The 16,104-nt window shown below is 38.3% G+C and overlaps 1 protein-coding gene across 3 annotated transcripts in view; it reads right to left on the reverse strand.

The window, feature by feature from the left end:
- The window catches only part of GABBR2 (gamma-aminobutyric acid type B receptor subunit 2), a 520,678-nt gene that overhangs the window by 31,677 nt on the left and 472,897 nt on the right, over positions 1-16,104 (reverse strand). For all 3 annotated transcript variants that reach the window (XM_027451831.3, XM_072034868.1, XM_072034869.1), the window contains one exon: positions 6,984-7,094. In XM_027451831.3, the coding sequence (XP_027307632.2) occupies positions 6,984-7,094 (111 nt within the window). The remainder of the gene's footprint in view (positions 1-6,983; positions 7,095-16,104) is intronic.

The following is a 16,104-nucleotide window of genomic DNA, read 5'->3' on the forward strand; positions in this document are numbered from 1 at the left end:
GCAGGTGGCTTAGTAGGGTCCTGCACAGATCACCGTGGAACAGCAGTTGTACAAAGCTGTGGACACTAACATGCATCCAGATAAAAATGTCCACTTTATACTCCAACCTTTCAAATAAACAGATTAATAGCATCTTCTGCCTTCTTTCTGTTCTGGTGATATTTGATTTTCCTCCATGTAAACTCTGATTAGTCATGAAACACATCATAGTAACAGTTATTAGCAAATATCCATTTGGAATAGCTCTATATGGTCTCTGGCAAAAGATCACCATAATCACACTTTAAAATGATCAAACATCTCTGATAAAAACAAGGGTGTGTTACAATTTAAATCTATTTCTGTTCTATAAAAGTGATGCAAAGAGACACATAAGGGGATATGCAATATCTGCAGTATTTCAAAAACATATTTGAAATTTCCTTATGGTCACAGTAGGGAAAAATTATCCCACAAAACCATATGGTAATTTATGTTTAGGACACTAAAATACTGTCAATGTTTAATTAAAGATATATAAAAATCTCTCGTACCACTATAAACTACCTTCCTCCACCATAAAACTTAACTATCTTCCTCTCTAATGCTTATAAGGTGGGACAGATGGATTGATGTTAAACGTGCCATAAATGAGTTGGAACCATGTGGTTCAACTGAGGAAGCAGTCCCTTCTCCTGAGTACTCTTTTTGATCATGAAGGGAATTAATAAAGAATGTGAGCAAATGTGTTAAGAATTACAGATGTTTTGAGATAAAATTAGGAATTTTCACACAGTTTTGAGACCATTTATATATTTTTTTTCTACACAACATATATTCATTTGATGAGGAGATTGATTAAGAATATACAAATTATTCATATATTTATATATATATTCATTATTTATATATTCATATAAAACCATAAAATTGGGAGGGACTTCAGGAAATAGAATCACAGAATCACAGAATAGTTTGGGTTGGAAGGGATCTTAAAGACCATTCAGTTCCAACCCCTGCCATGGGCAGAGACGTCACCCACCAGACGAGGTTGCCTAAAGCCCCATGCAACATGGCTTTAAATCATCAAGTGCAACTTTCTGCTCAAAAGGCAGGCTCAGCTAGGAGACCAGACCAGGCTGACCATGACATTATCCAGTCTGGTGATGAAAATATTAAAGGGTGGTGACTGATCAACCTCTCTGTGTAACCTGTTCCACTGCTTGATTTTCCTCATAGAGAAAATAAATACATAAACGTATCTTTATATCCAATCTATACTGAGTGAATACAGGAAAAAAAAAAAAAGAGTAAAAACAGAAAAAATTAGCAGTGCAGATTATAGATCACAGCTGCAGTGTTCATAGGCTAGATGTACAATGAGGGTTTAAAGCACCTGAAGTGACAGTGAGATGCTCCATCACCCCAGTGCAGGAGCACAAGGCGCTGACTGTGCAACTGGGCACTGCAGCCTAAACTCTAAAACATGATACTTAATGCCTTCTTGCAAATCTACTCCCAAATGTGTGGAAACATTAGAAAAATAATACGAGGAGATTGCTCTGTTAACTATCAAAGTGAAGGAAAAGTATCTGAGAAAGAGAGGCAACAGGGGATGTGGGGGGAATGTTTACAAACAGTAACAGAAAGATGCTTGGGTATGTGCTGAAAACTGTCTGCCCTAAACTTCATAAATGTAAAAAAGCTTTTCTCAGCTTAAAAATTGTTTTGGTTGTTGTGGAATTTGAAACAAACAAGCAATAAACTTGGCAGAAGAATAGACAGAATTTATCAAAACTTAAAAAGAAGAAATACATCCTAGCAATTATGAATTAAGGTTCTAAAATTGAAATAGTGTATTTTTATACACTACAAAAATGTATACAGAGTTAAATTCATAATAGAAAATGAATGGCTAACAGCATTAAGAGTATTAATTAACATTTCTTTAACAAGTGTGAGAAAAAAAAAGGATTCCTAAGACTGATTCATTCCTTGGAAGTTGACAAATTCAATAGTAATGATGCATGATAAGATATTCTTAATCAATATTTTTGTCCTATATTTATAAAGAGATGGAACAATGCATCCATGTCTTGCCAAAACAGTGAAACCCAGTATATTCTGACAGTTAGAGAGCTCTTGAACACACTGTCAAGACTAGTTGTTGTCAGCAGAGATACCTGGTAGTTTGTACACAGTAGCTTTAGGAATTGATTTAGAAACTCTCTGGACTGCTGGACTTAATTGTTGATATTTATTGGAATTCTGGCAAAGCTCCACTTAAGATATAAAGGGGTCGTATGGGAAAAGAGAAAATGGAACATCAGCAATTACAGAGCCATTGCTGTAATTTATATCTTAAAAAAATTAATGAAATGGCTGATACCTGAACTCAGGCAATAAATGAAAAAAAAAAAAAAGCCATATAATTCAACGTGCTATTAGTTTTTCAGTGAGATTGGACAACTTAACAAAGATAGATTTATGGAGCTTGCTCGGAATTATCAGTAGTGTTTGTGTAAATATAGTATGGTGATTTTAAAATAATATGTAAAAAAATCAATATAACAAATTTAAAGTGGTTGAAATCTAAGCGATAGACATCTAGAATGAGAAGGCAATGAAAATGAATAGGTTTACAAAAACTCCTAACAATGCTATCCCACATTTACTTCTGACTTTAAATAGACTATAACAGAGTTGCTGAGAATGATACAGAGGAAGCAAAGGTGGAGACAGGTAAACAATTAATAGATGTCATTTTCATACCACAGTAAGATTTTTAGAAAAGTCACAGAAATTTGACCACACTCAGGGTAGTTTGTCTAGCAATAAACATATCAGGTTATTTTATCGAAAGAGAGATAATAGATAAGCAGAACCCACCAAGATTTGTCTAGCCAGAGCTAGACAAAATTCTGCCTATTGATTAGAGATCCTCAGGGATTCTTTCAAACTTGAAATTAAGATTGAACATTTATCAAAAAGATATATTTTAGTTGAATTAATAGTATTTTTAGCATCTTAAATCAATTACAGAGTCATGCTGTGCAACGTATCAACCATAGTGACCAAAACAGAACACTGGAATGTGAATCACAAGAAGGAATTTGACTTCTTGTTTTTATCAGCCCTCTTAGTGACCTCTACCAAGTCCCATCATGTATATCCATCAGTTTTTCATTTCTCCACCATGATATTTTTGTCTTTAGCAAGGTAAACTAAGGACCATACATTAAAAACTGTGTATCAGAAGTGGTCAGTAATAATAGTTACAGCTCTGAAAAAAATATGATAATGTTTATATGGCAAAAGTAGGATTTGATATGCACAGCAATGGCCAAGTTGAAATTATACTTTGACCTTGAGATTGTGTTTCTCAGTAATATGTGATATTACCTCAGCAAAAAATTAAACTTCCAACATATGAACACCTTAAATCTAATGATAATTAAATGCATTAGCAGAAAGAAGGGAATCAAACTGTAGACAAATCCAGTGTGTATGATTAATATGCAAAGTACCCTGGAGGAGTCCAATCCATCCTTAATCTGGTATTGTTCTTTCTGAGATTGGAAAATAAATTCACACTGCACAGAAAGATGCTAGTAATGCAGCACTGGCAAGATCAAGATGATGTGATTTCTATCATCCTTTGGAATATGCAAAATAAAGGTAGTTTTCAACCATGTCTACACCATCAGATATTAAAATTCGACATGCTGCAACTGGTGATTGTCATGTAATCACAGAGGGGCCTTGAGCCTGCACGTAGTCTTTTAGGAGCTGAACATGAGATGTCACAAAACTGCATCCAGTACATATGATGGGGGTTGGCCACTAAGAAGACTAATGCAAATGACAAAGGCAAGATTCAGGGTTGTCATCACAGAATCACAGAATCACAGAATTTCTAGGTTGGAAGAGACCTCAAGATCATCGAGTCCAACCTCTAACCTAACACTAACAGTCCCCACAAAGGGGGGACTAACACTAACAGTCCCCAGTCATCTTTCTATTATACTCTGGTCACCAGTCCTGAAGAATCTGAAGCCAAAAATTGAGAGGCTTTCATGCAGTTAGCAAGCATGACTTCAAAGGAAATTGAAGAACTATCAATCTTTTTTCTAATGTTTCCTTACTTTCATACAAAAGAAACTTGTGCTTCCCGGCAACTAATGGCTTCCCTTGCCTTACCCTGCCCTTGCCTTCCCTGCCCTATCTTGCCCTTCTCTTCTCTGCCCTATCCTGAATGATTTATTCACTGCATTAGTGCATTTAGGTCACAAGAATGAGCAGTATTTGTCTATACACTCAAACCATAGCAGAAAAGTACTTTTCTAGGTGAACTTAATTTCTGTTTTCTCAATTTGAGACAACAAGAATTCACCATAGATAATTTTGGCCCAAGGAAATCAATAAGTCATTTTACCTTAAATATTGCACTGTGCTGTAGTTGTCAATACTAGCTCTTAGTATAAAGCATGTGAAAACATAAATAAATAACTAAATATCTTATTATTACTAACTGCTGAGTTTCATACTAGTTAAAGCATTATAAAATGATACAGTAATGTGAGAGGTTCTGTTTGTTTTGATTTTTGTTTTGTTTTGTTTTATTATTCCAAAAGCAAGCTATATCTGGTGTAAAAAAGTCTGAAACATGTTTGGTGATGAGATTAAAAGCATCTATCCTGTTGTCCTGATATCACACAGTTGTATACATTACAGAAGAGTAGGACACCATAGCAATTATTTGATCAGTTCATTACAATGCCTTTCTTTTTCATATATAGAGATTTATGTGATAAATGGCATTGGAGTAATAAAAGTATATATTTCACTGGTGGTTATGAAACACTGTGTGCCTGAAATAATTACAATGACTAATACCAAATGGCATTTGCAAACTTAAACAATCTGAGTCACTTATCTTGTAGAATACAGTACAATGACATGATAACAAACCAATCTGGGGCAATGATCCAGTGAGAACCAAAGAAGTTTAACTACTGTCCAGAACAACCTGAACACAAAAGAAACATTTCAAAGAAAATTACATGTTTTTAAATGTTTTTTTTTTTTAATTTAACATTATTTTTCCCGTCTCTACTAATAAATGGCATAATTTTTCATTGATAATATTACTAAAGTTATTTTTACAAAAAAAAAAAAAAAAGAAACCCTTCAGTGTTTTATTTAATGGATTTTGATTTCATTTGTTCATTTACACTGCCCTATATGAAACAAACTTATTTATGTGTTGCTTTTTGAACAGAACAGCAGGGGAAAAACGTCTTTAGCCATTGTATAAGGAACACTGACAACTTCTACCTCGGAAAATGTGAAATGAACTGTTTGAAATTTCTGTACAACGAGGTTGAAAAGCAATAAAAGTATGGAAAACCAGTTATTCCTTTTAACGCATTACCTAAAAAACTCTTGCAAAATTAAGTATTTAGAGGGAAAAATACTCTAAGTGAAGAGTAGGAATTTACTGACAAATACATCTGAATAGTAATAAGGTTAAATAACTTGACAGCAATTGGGTACTAAAGCTGACATCTTAGTTAGCTATCTTACTGTCAAACTGTGGCCTCAGTCCTGGTCAGAGTTACTGCTCCTAACTTCTAGCAGCCTTGCCCTTGAAACAGAAGTCTCTTGATGCCTTGCTACATGCTGAGGTTGCCATGAATCCACAGCCACATTCAACTACCCAGTAAGAAATGCTGAGATGTGGAATCTCTCCTAAATCCTAATCCCTGTGGGGTGATCACATATGTCCTATAAATCTTGGTTGCACAGCCTGCTTGGACACCCTCCTAAAAATAGGTGTCTACATGTCTACAGCTAGTCGTATTTTTGTATTTCATTTTTAAATGGGAAGGTAGGAAGGCTTTCTTCTGGTGAGCAGCTCCAGGATCAGAGCCCAGGAAGTGGAGGGGCTCAGTGCAACTTCCTTCTCTGCCTGAAGACACCCTTCAGCAGACCAGCCTGACCACAAAGCAACTGAATGTTTGGAATAAATACAAAAAGCTCTCGTCCCTTCCCGTGAACTTTGTGCTGTGTATTTAAAGATCTTTCAGCCTGCAAAACGCAGCATGAAAACAAGCAGGACCCTGCAGCCTGGTAGAGCAGCCATTTGCTGTAAAGCAGGGAGATGTGTTCTCCAGGCACTAGCATCTCGCTCTCCCTGGCTTCCCAAAGGCAGCAGCACCAGCAGTGCTGAGTGGCAGCAGCTGACCCAGTCTTTCATGGGTGTCCCAGTGAGCAGGCATGCTACAAATGCACAGAACAGATTGAACCCTTCAGGCAGTGTAAGCAAATGTTTATCTAGTTTTAGGATCCAGATGGGGCTTAGCTCAAGGTAGGTGTTCAGCTGGTCAGTGCTGTCAAAAATTAGATATTTTAAAAGCCTCCAGGCTTAGGTTCTCAGGAGATTTTAATCATGAATGGTCACTTTTACGTATTTTTTTTTAAACTATCAAGGTTTGAGATTGCTGGTTCCTGAATTTCATTTTATCAACAAAACATTTTTTGTGGAGATGGACCTCGGTGAAAAAAGTGTTATTTTGACTCTGACTTCAAATTCTTCTCACATATCCCGTGACTATTCCTGAAGGACATTTCCAACTCAGAGGCAAACATTTTGAATAAGATAGTCCCACCCTTTTGGAAAACGTAAAGGAATTCAGATGATCAGGCTGCTGAGTTTGCTAAGTCATCTCATTCTTAGACCCATCTTTTCACTATTTAATTTCTTGGTTTGTGATGTATTTATACTATTCAGCTTTAATGCTATTAGTGTTCTATTAGTTTTATATATTCTTATATCCACATATTAACACTTAATAAACATTAGAGTAGGTCCAATTACAAAAGATGTATTCAAGAAAGTTTTAACTCACTCTCAGCCATCAGGAAAGCAAATATAATTCCATTCATGCCTATCAGCAAATAACAGCTTGAAAGCAGCATTATGCAGAACAAGCTATGCTTACCATCAGCAGCCCTTTATATGCATAGACAATCCCAAGCCAAATTGTCATGTGAGTATTCTCGCAGTGCTCCAGGATCGGTCGGATGGAGATGTCTCTGCCCGCAGGATCCGGCTATAAAAATAAAGGTTGAAATATTTAAATTGTTTTCATCTGTATTCACAGATTCAAAGGTAGTTAAATCTATTCTCAGTAGACTGATGTGTAGGATACAGTAGATTGAGGATGTGTAGGGTATGCCATTAACAACTTAAAAGAAACCTGTGATGGCTGCAGTTCCAAGAACCTGCAAAGGAATGTAGTAAAAAGCAAAGATCAGAGGAAACAACTGCCTGATAGTTACTGCTAGATGAGGTCACCTCTACTGCAAAACAGAAAGAAAAGGTCTGAAATTACTCTCTTTAACAGTGTCAGTCACATTTATCAGCTTCAGGACATCTATTTTTTTTACAAGGCAAACAGCTTGAATGCACAGCCATGAAAATAAATGTACTTGAAGTCATCCTTCCTTTCACCTGTGGTTCTTGTGTTACTGGCAAATGGCTGATAAACAATGTATGAAACACTGCTGTGTTTCAGATGTTTTCTCAATGATAACCATGAGCTAAATCAAAGACCATTTACTATGGAAACTGCAGCAGTAGCTTAGAAGAGAGTATAAATCATCAAAACACTGGAGCAAACCTGTGCAAAATTTAATATGGCTGGAAGTTTTGTAGCATTTTGGAAAGCACAGAGTATAAAAGCACAGAATCAAAAGGAATTGCAGACTACCACGACTGTTTGAATGAGGGAAAAGTCATAATTAATGCTCAGAGAAACCTGCAAGAACCCCTCCATTTTTACATCAAAAATAAATAAATAAAAAATAATAATACCCCCCAACCTCCCAACAAATAAAATAATAATAATAATAATTAAAAAAAAACACCAACAGTTACAGTGAAACTGCTTTTTAATGGTGTACATCATTTAAGAACACAAGGTGCTTCTTATATGTGATTCTAAGAGATGCTTTTTTTGTTAGGTACCAGAGAATGTTCCTTTTGGCAATTCAGAGCTGTGTGTGCTATTATTCAGTGTTGCTTTACAGAATACTCTGAAATCCTGAAAGCTATTTTTGCTTTCTGCTTTGAAACATTGCATCTGATCTTCAGCTAAAGTGAGATCAACCCAAACATAACTTTCTGTTCCTGGTTATCCCTGTAGGCTTCGCAATTTCCCTTTGTGACAAAAAACATGTGTGAAATGTCTCATGCAGGAGAATAATAATTATTACATAAGTTAAGGAAAAAATCATATTTCCACCAACTGAAACACAGAATTGTAGGTGAAGGACTTTAGAGAGGTCTGAGTAATTTGCTAGAGCTTATACTTGCTGCTTTGAATGCTAGTGTGAATTCTGCTATAGACTTTAGTGGTAACAACATTAATGCTCATTTGTTTCCTCCATCAAACTTTTTGGATGTGAGGCATTGCTCCTGACCTTATATAGAGTAAAAAAAAAAAAAAAAAAAAAAAAAAAAAAAAGTATAATGTAACAAATAAGGATATAGATATAGTGGTAAAAGAACAAACAGCCTTGTGCTGTGCACTGCACAGTCTCAGGATTCATAAATTTCCTTACAAATCCTGCAGTAGGCAACATAATAACATTTAAAACCTATTCTTATCCTGGACTTCTGTAGAAACCCTGAAGAGAAGAATAAAGAACTTTGTAAAAAATATCTCCTAAAATAAAATAGAAATCAGGAAGGCAATATTTACTGTCCCTGAAAGCTTATGACTCCACCCTAACAGCTGCTGATGGAAAGCAAATAATCATTGACCACAGAACTCAAATGAGTGACAACATGAAGTGGCAGTACAACATTTCAGATGCTGCAAATGCTGGTCTGGGGATCAGTACAGCTACCCAGTTCTCCTTGATCAATGATAAAAGTCCAATCCTAAAATTTCTGTTAAAACTTCCTATGTTCAACATCATTTTTGACTAGTATGGAATGAAGTCTGCATGATAAGTTGATCAAATATAGCTCTAAATATGTAATTTACATGTGAACAGACCTGTATTACAGACACATTTTTTTCTGAAATTCTGAATTATGTCTGAGATTAATATAAAGTTTTAGTTTTGCTGTTGTTGTTTTTAATCTTTATATTACCATATGCCATTCCTCATGGTCTGGAATTATGGAAATTACATAAAATTTAAGGTAAATTGTGGTCATCAGAATGACTTTTTCTTCACACTGGGGAGTTGCCACAGGACTGTCCCCTCAGTTCCCCAGCCCTATGTCCTTTCTATCATATATTTCCAGTTTCATACTTTTATGAAATGAAGAGGTATACAAACAATGTAAGCTTCCACTTGGTGCAATGGGTTATGCCATGTGCTTTGTTTCCCTTGTCCCTGGATTGAAACCCACCCCTCATGCTTTGACTGACACATTCCACCACTTAACCAAGTAAAAGTAATTGGAATTATTTCTTATTTTGAAAGGTATTTCTGAAATGCTGAACTCCTGTTTGGTCAGTTGCAGATAACTCTTTTATTTCCACTATGTTGTTATTCTCTAATGCAAATTTGCTTCAAAATTGTAAAGCATATGTCCATTCATTACTCAAAACTGAAAAACTCGGGCAGAAAAATGATGAACTGGAAAACATAACTTGTTTTGAAATCCTATTAGAGAGAACGGATTCACATCATTTCCCTAATAGGAAGATAGCCAGATTTTATAAGGCCATGATAATTTAAAAAATATGTTAATTAAATAATGCAGTGTATCCACGTCTTCCATGCGAGATAAGAAAGTCTTGTTAAGTGTTCCAAGGGGAGCAGGAAAAGGGAGAATACTCTGCAGCATCAGCAATTTTGTACATGGGACAGCACTTCTTTCCAGAGCTGCAAGGTGGTAGCATATTAAACAAAATTTTGTTGAGCATTTGTGCATTTGGAGTTAAGTGTTGGAAGGTAGCAGTAATTTTACACTGAACTTATTTTGCTGATTACTTATCACTAGTGCAAAATGACATTCCTGGTTTACTGCTTTTAATTTGCCATTCTGTTTCTTCACTGATTTTGCATGAATTAACTAATCATAGCAAAAAGCTGAGTTAAAAAAACATGATATTTTCTGATGTCAAAAGAATTTTTAAAAACTCCACAATTACAGCTGAATGGAGCACTTCAGTGACCTCTCTAATCATCCACCATTTGTGCACTTTTTTACTGCTTTAGAGAGGATGACAACATAAATGCTACCAGTGATTATATATGTACTGGAAATTTGCCCTTTCCTTTTATAGAAAACAATCTAAATGCCCTTCAGATGTCATTCTCAAAAGCCTGAAGACCTCCTGTCTTGTGATTAGGCTGAAGCTTTCCTACCTCCTCTGAAACCTAATAAGGTTTCTGACATTGACATCAATTTCTGGAGTGTTTTGAGCAGTTGAACATAAACAGTTTAATCCATTCACTTCATACAGGAGTTGTGTATCATCTCCAGTAAATGCTTGTTTTACATCAGATCTGCTAGGTCTACGGAGCAACTCAAGCCAGTAAACAGATAAACCTACACAATGATTATACATGCTTTCCATGCATGTTCAAATTGTTATTTGTCACCTCTGTAATTTGGTTGCCTTTTTATTTTCTTTGCTCTTCAGTCTGTTGGTGATCTGGCAGATCTTCTTCATGGTAGGTGAGAAAGGACTTAAATGGTTACTGCCAGATGGAGAAGTAAAGATTAAAACCATCTGGAAACAGCAGGAAAATTTGCAAGAGAGACTAGGGCACGGGCAATGAGAGAAACTGCTGAGTGCCTTGCATATTCCCATATCACATCAAAAACAAACAAACAAACAACAACAACAACAACAAACAGTCACAATGAGAATCAAGTGAAAGTGCAGTTTCAGTGGCAAAAACATTAGTGGTGTGGTGGCCAGCTCTCCTTGTCTCGGGCTGAGCTGTGGAAAGATAGGGCAAACCACCCTGAGGCACCTGTACCACGTAGGCATGATGTTAGTTGATCTATATAAAGACTGTCCACGTCTCCCTTTTTCATCTAGAACTACTATTTATTTTTCACCATAGGGGCTATTGTACTAGCCAAAATCCATTTGGAAAAGAACCTGCAAAATGGGAAGAAATATATATGACGACAAATATATTATTGACAGATTTTGAATCTTTAATGCCAGTTTTTCTCTATAGGACTTAAAGGAGTCTCATAACACTTAAAAGGAGAAAGGTTGTGTGCTCCTCGAGGCATTTCACATAGTTAAAAGGTTTCTTTTCACACTGTGCCACCACACAGTACCCAAAAGGTCTTGACCTTCTCAGGGACATATCTCCAGATCATGTTGCAAGGATAGCAGATAATCCTTATTTACAGAGTTCTGGTGCTGCTGCATACCACAACTCATGGGGTGGAGGATCTCACCAAGCTTTCTAATAAAATACATTTTAGATTTCCAGTATATTTTGTCTTTTCTACAGCTGTAGTTTTATCAGTAAGAAAATTAGAAGCCTTTCTAAAGATGGATATGAAACATAAGGTAAATAGTTCCAGCTTCTGTTTACTAGGTTGGGAAGTTCCCATCATGTAGGAAAATATGGGTTCATACTCTTTTGGCACACCGTTAAAATGGTCTTCATATGCCATCCCACAGTCTGTGGGATATATAATGACTGTATGCTATCTGTATATTGTTCTGCATCATGAATTAGACATCCCTGGCATTTTAAATTTGGCACTTATATGGAGACCAAATGTGATTCCTTATCTAAAAATCCAGACTTTGTTAAATTAGAAGATTGCCCTTACTTCTTTTTTAAATTCACATTTTTGCAAGCATAATTATAGTTAGTTTTCATTATAAATGTTGTAAAAAAATAACATTTACTTGCACATTATAGCAGACCCTCCTCTGTGCTAAATTGCATATCCATATGGAAAGGTGTTTCAGAAAATAATTTAAGCAGGTTTTATATGCAGTATATTTTACCCAGGCTCTCAATTACTGATGAAAAGAGAAAAAGAAGAAACAGAGACTGTCTACTTTTCAATTACTTAATGATTTGAGGATATTTTTAGGCCAAAACAACTTGGATGTGAAAAGGAGATTTGCCAGGAAATTGATCTTCTTTGTTTTCTATATTTTTTTACTTGGTGAAGTCATAGCTTCCATGAATGCAAAATAGCAAATTCAATACTATGCTAGGGTAGCTCACCTAGACTCTTCCAACTAAAAATTTGGTAATCAGCCTAACATAAAAGCGTACTTTTCTTTGTCCATAGCTGAGACTGTATTCAGATACGCTGTTAAACACTTTATATGTTACCTAGTAGCTCAGCTGACTAAAAATCTGTTACTGGATTCTTGCAGTCCAGTGACCAATTTAATTTCTCCTCAAGATTAATTGAGAACGTCAGTCATTTCTGTAACTGTCTACTGATCCAAAACACTGATTTAAAGACTTTTTCTTCATGTATTTTTATTTCTTTTAGAGTCTTGGGACAATTTGATACTAAAATAGAAAATCACAGAATCATGGAATCACCAAGGTTGGAAGAGACCTTCAAGATAATCTGGTCCAAACATCATCCTATCACCACTATTACCCACTAAACCGTGTCCCTAAGCACCACGTCCAACCTTTCCTTGAACAACCCCAGGGACGGTGACTCCACCACTTCCCTGGGCAACTCATGCCAATGCCTAACTACTCTTTCTGAGAATAAATGTCTCCTAATTTCCGACCTAAATCTCCCCTGGAGCAACTTGAGGCTATTCCCTCTAGTCCTGTCACTTATTATCTGTGAGAAGAGGCCGACTCCCAGCTCCCGACACCCTCCTTTCAGGTAGTTGTAGAGAGCAATAAGGTCTCCCCTGAGCCTCCTCTTCTCCAGAGGAGGCCCGGAGCAAAGGTGGGGCAATGGTGGCCAGTGTGACCTCAGTAAGCCTCTGTGATGGCCAGCGTGAGTGGCCCTCAAGGGGCCCAGGCAGCTGTGTTGGGAGCTGCCTAGAAGATGCCCCCCTGTGGAAGAAAGAGAAAGGTCAGGAGGGCTGAGGGCCCCTTTTCTGGGGCTGGCTCCCCCTGGCCTTTTGGCTTGCCAGAGAGAAAGGCTGGCCCTTGGTCATAGGGACTGCCCTCCACCTCCCATCCTGTGCCTTAGGTTTATTTCTAACAGTGCTTTTGAGGTAATTTCATTCTATTCTTTATCAAAAAGAACAGAAGCAAGATGTGTCTTCAGCCCTAATCCCCATGTGTGCTTTGCACCCCTGCTTTCTGGTGTAAGCAGGTAGGTGCACATGGAAATTACCACATACCAAAATGGCTGTTTTGCAATATAAATAATAATAATAAAGAATAGGATGGTACGTACCACACAGTGCTATTTGTAATAACAGAAAATTACTCAGATGCAGCAACTCAGTCCTAATTTAAGAAATTAGCCATCTGTAATTGTTTACACACTACTATTTTGAATCATCACAGAATCGTAGAATCATTAAGGTTGGAAGAAACCTTCAAGATCACCTGGTCCAACCATCACTACCAATGTCACCCACTACAACATGTCCCTAAGTGCCAGGTCTGACCTTGCCTAGAACACCCTCAGGGACGGTGACGCCACCACCTCCCTGGGCAAACTGTTCCAATGCCTGACTGCTATTTCTGAGAATAAATGTCTCCTAATTTCTAACCTAAACCTCCTCTGGCACAACCATTCCCTCTAGTCCTATCACTGGTTATCTGTGAGAAGAGGCCAACCCCCAGCTCTCCACAACCTCATTTCAGGTAGTTGTAGAGAGCAATAAGGTCTCCCCTAAGACTCCTCTTCTCCAGACTAAACAACCCCAGTTTCCTCGGCTGATCCTGATAGGACTTGTGTTCCAGGCCCTTCACCAGCTTCGTAGCCCTTCTCTGGACATGTTCCAAGGCCAATGTCCTCGTAGTGAGGGGCCTAAAGCTGAACATGGTACTTTGGTTGCAGCTTCACCAGAGCAGAGTACAGGAGGACAATCACCTCCCTGGTCCTGCTGACTACACTATTCCTGATACAAGCCAGGATGCTGTTGGCCTTCTTGGCCACCTGGGCACTCATGTTCAGGTGAGTATCAATCAGCACCCCTGAGATTCTTTTCCTCTACACAGCTTTTGAGCCACTCTTCCCCAAGCCTGTAGCACTTCATGGGGTTGTTGTGGCCAAAGTGCAGGATCCAGAAATTAGCCATGTTAAACCTCATCCCATTGGCCTCTGCCCGTCTATCCAACCTGTCCAGGTCTCTCTGCAGGGCCTTACTACTCTCCGACACATCAACACTTCCCTCCAACATGGGGTTGTCTGCAAACCTACATAGTGTGTACTCAATTCCCTCATGCAAGTCATTGATAAAAATTTTAAAGAGTATGGGCCCCAACACCAACCCCTGGGGAACACCACTGGTGACCGGTCACCAGTTGGATTTCACTCTGTTCACCACCACTCTCTGGGTCCGGCCATCCAGCCAGTTTTTAACCCAGAAAAGAGTGTACCTGTCCAAGCCACGGGCTTCCATGTTCTCCAGGACAATACTGTGGGAGACCATGTCAAAGGTCTGCTGAAGTCTAGGTAGACTATGTCAACAGGCTTTTCCTCATCCAGCAGGTGGGTCACCCAGTCATAGAAGGAGATGAAGTTGGTAAGGCAGGACTTGCCTTTCATGAAGCCATGCTGACTGGACCTGATCCCCTGGTGGTCCTGCATAAATTGCATAATTGCACTCAAGATGACCTGTTCCATCACCTTTCCTTGCACCGAAGTCAGGTTGACAGGCCTGTAGTTCCCTGGCTTGTCCTTATGACCTTTCTTATAGATGGCTGTCACATTAGCAAGTCTCCAGTCATCTGGGACCTCTCTGGATGACCATGACCAGTGATAGATGATGGAAAGCAGCTTGGCAATCACCACCTCCAGCTCCTTCAGGACCCTTGGGTGGATCCCATTTGGCTCCATGGACTTGTGAGTCCAGATGGAGCAGCAAGTCTCTCCAGGGTGGGGTGCTTCTGCTCCTCTTCCCAGACTTCTAGATTGGCAGGATGAGTACCCTGAGGATAAGAAGTCTGGCTAGTGAAGACAGATGCAAAGAAGGTGTTGATAACCTCAGCTCTTTTTTTATCTTCTGTAGTCATATTCCACCCTGCATTCAGTAAAGAATGGAGATTCTCTTTGTCCCTCCTCTTTCCATTAATATATTTATAAAAACATTTTTTGTTATCCTTTACCATAGTGGCCAGGTTGAGCTTGTGCTGGGCTTTGGCCTTCGCGATTTTTTCTCTTCATATCCTGGAAACTTCCTTGTAATCTCCCCGAGTTGCTTGCCCCTTCTTCCACTGGTCATAAACTCTCTTATGCTCTCGAATACACAGCAAAAGTTCCCCGTTCAGCCATGCTGGTCTTCTTCCATGCTGGCTTATCTTATGGCATGTGGGGACAGCCTGCTCCTGAGCCTTTAAGACTTCCTCCTTGAGGAGTGTCCAGCCTTTCTGGACCCCTTTGCCCTTCAGGACTGACTCCCAAGGGACCCTCCCTACCAGTCTCCTGAACAATTGTTCAAAGTCTGCCCTCTGGAAGTCCAATATAGCAGTTTTACTGACAACCCTTCTGACTTCACCAAGAATAGAGAACTCTGCCATGTCGTGGTCACTCTGCCCAAGACAGCTCCCTGCCACAACATCTCCCACCAGTCCTTCACTGTTTGTGAACAGCAAGCAGGTCCAGAAGACAAGCAAACAACTCTTTGATGTAGTAAGACTGTTTTCCAGTATAGGAATACATTTTTCTATCCATAAAATCACTCTCTAGACTAAATAACTGTCCTTATGCCTAGAGACTCCATGACTCATGTGTTAGAAATGTGAAACATAAAGAATCTGACCTCAGGAGATGGTGAGGACAAGGTTCTGAACAACCACAATTGACACTGCGTCCGCTGTGCATACTTGATGCTCACTCATGCAGATCCCAAGGGTAAACTGCTTTTAGACTTGAATTTATATTTATTTTACTTTTTCATAGGGTTTAAATTTTTTAAGCTTACAATCAGGTAGTTCTTTATGTTTGTCTAA

The sequence above is a fragment of the Anas platyrhynchos genome, chromosome 2, assembly GCF_047663525.1.
Source record: "Anas platyrhynchos isolate ZD024472 breed Pekin duck chromosome 2, IASCAAS_PekinDuck_T2T, whole genome shotgun sequence".
In the NCBI taxonomy this organism is placed as follows: Eukaryota; Metazoa; Chordata; class Aves; order Anseriformes; family Anatidae; genus Anas; species Anas platyrhynchos.